We start from the raw sequence: 1,802 nt of genomic DNA on the forward strand, positions 1-1,802 counted from the left end.
GATGGGGTTAGGCTTTTCTCAGTGATGACCAGTGATAGGACAAGGGGTAATGGGTGCAAATTGGAGCATAGGAGGTTCAAGGTGAATATCTGAAAAAAAAATTTTACTGTAAGAGTGACAGAGCACTGGAACAGACTGCCCAGGGAGGTTGTGGAGTCTCCTTCACTGGAGGCATTCAAAACCCACCTGGATGCGTTCCTATGTGATGTACTCTAGGTGACCCTGCTCTGGCAGGGGGGTCGGACTAGATGATCTTTCGAGGTCCCTTCCAACCCCTAGGATTCTATGATTCTATGATACTGCTGGGCATTGGCAGCTAAATGCCAAGAGAAGGGTAGGGGAAACAGATTTTTAAAAAAGGCGGGTTGCGGAAAAGCACTCCCTCCACTAATATTAAGAACCTCTAATAACTATTACTAGTAAGGCAGAAATTGATGGTATGTAATTTTTTACATGATGTTTTTATGCAAATATGTTCAGGGTTATGCAAATTAAATTCTTTATATGGTAAGCGTTTTACTTATTTTTACTCACCATCTGTTTAGTCATGAAATATTTACTTGAATTTGACTTTAAGAAGGGCCTAAGTCTTTTCAGGAATTCACTGCAGTCTCTCCTCTGTTTTATGAGTAAAGGAAGAGGAGATAAGCTTTGTGTATTGGTATTACTTATTAGAAGAACTTTCTGTTGACTCCATTGCTCCTTCAATCCTGTCTTATATTTTGTCCCCTGTGTAAGGAGATACAGGTTTTCTGGTAGAAGCTGCCATCAAGCATATGATAGTTGGTGGAAGCTGCCACTAACTAAACCTTTACGTAACTACCATTACCCAATTCTCTGATTTAGAAATAATGCTTGGCATTGAACTTCCGCGTATTTTCAGCAAATTCTAAGAACTTTAACTTCACTCATTTTTCCTTCCATTTCTATAACTTGGTAAACCTGTAAAATACTCAACATTGGCACTGGCAGCATCAGATGTAGTGTTAAAAATGTACCGCTTTGCTGACATTTTGCTTTGTTAGTAAACTGAGAGCAGTAGCTTATTTTCCTCAGGCAATCAGAAATCTATTTCTCTGCATATGTTTATTCTACTCTTAATTCTAAAGTTAATTTTCATTAACTTTAATGAACTTGGTCAATGATAAATCCACAAAAAGTTTTACAAAGCTATCGTAGAATGTGTCATAGCAGTAGCTGCAAGTGTAAATTGTCACTGGAATTGCTGTTTTTTCTGTGTAATAGCATCTAGATTAAAGTTGCTGAAAAGAGAAGTTTGCTCCTGGTTATTTTCCTGAAAGGTGACAGTGGAGTTTACTCTATCTTATATATTAACTAATGTCACTTCCTGGGTATGTGTTCTTTTTAAACTTTTAAAAACTGTCTTAAAACTTATATACTGATTTTTTGTTAAAGTTAAGGGGAAAATTGTAAAAGGAAAATATGTATTTTAACTATAATTTAATATAATGTAATGATTTTGTTCTAGAATCAGACAGTGATATTCGAGAGATTAACCTGAAAACTTCAGAACTTACCAAATGTGAATGGTGCAGCGTCCGCAAATTACCAGTAGTTTTCCTACAAACGGTGCCATCAACCTGTAGTAGCCTGAGAGACCAACTGAAAATGACTAAAGAGAATGTCTGGTACGAATGCAAAGGAGAGAGTAAGTAAAGCAATTTTATTCTATTTCACTTTATAGTGTATTTTCATGTTTTGGATCGTTAGTGACTGCACTGAAGAGTAAAGCTGGCATAATCGGTGAGGGCAGATGTAGTGTTTTTCCAGACACGATCACC

General features: G+C 36.8%; 1 protein-coding gene across 1 annotated transcript in view; it reads left to right on the forward strand.

Annotated features, from left to right (window-relative positions):
* SENP6 (SUMO1/sentrin specific peptidase 6) overlaps positions 1-1,802 on the forward strand; it is a 53,472-nt gene that overhangs the window by 41,182 nt on the left and 10,488 nt on the right. The window contains 1 exon segment of the mRNA XM_010003426.1: positions 1,490-1,669. Coding sequence (XP_010001728.1) covers positions 1,490-1,669 — 180 coding nt within the window.

This window comes from Chaetura pelagica, unplaced genomic scaffold, assembly GCF_000747805.2.
Source record: "Chaetura pelagica isolate M959 unplaced genomic scaffold, ChaPel_1.0 scaffold150, whole genome shotgun sequence".
NCBI classification, from domain to species: domain Eukaryota; kingdom Metazoa; phylum Chordata; class Aves; order Apodiformes; family Apodidae; genus Chaetura; species Chaetura pelagica.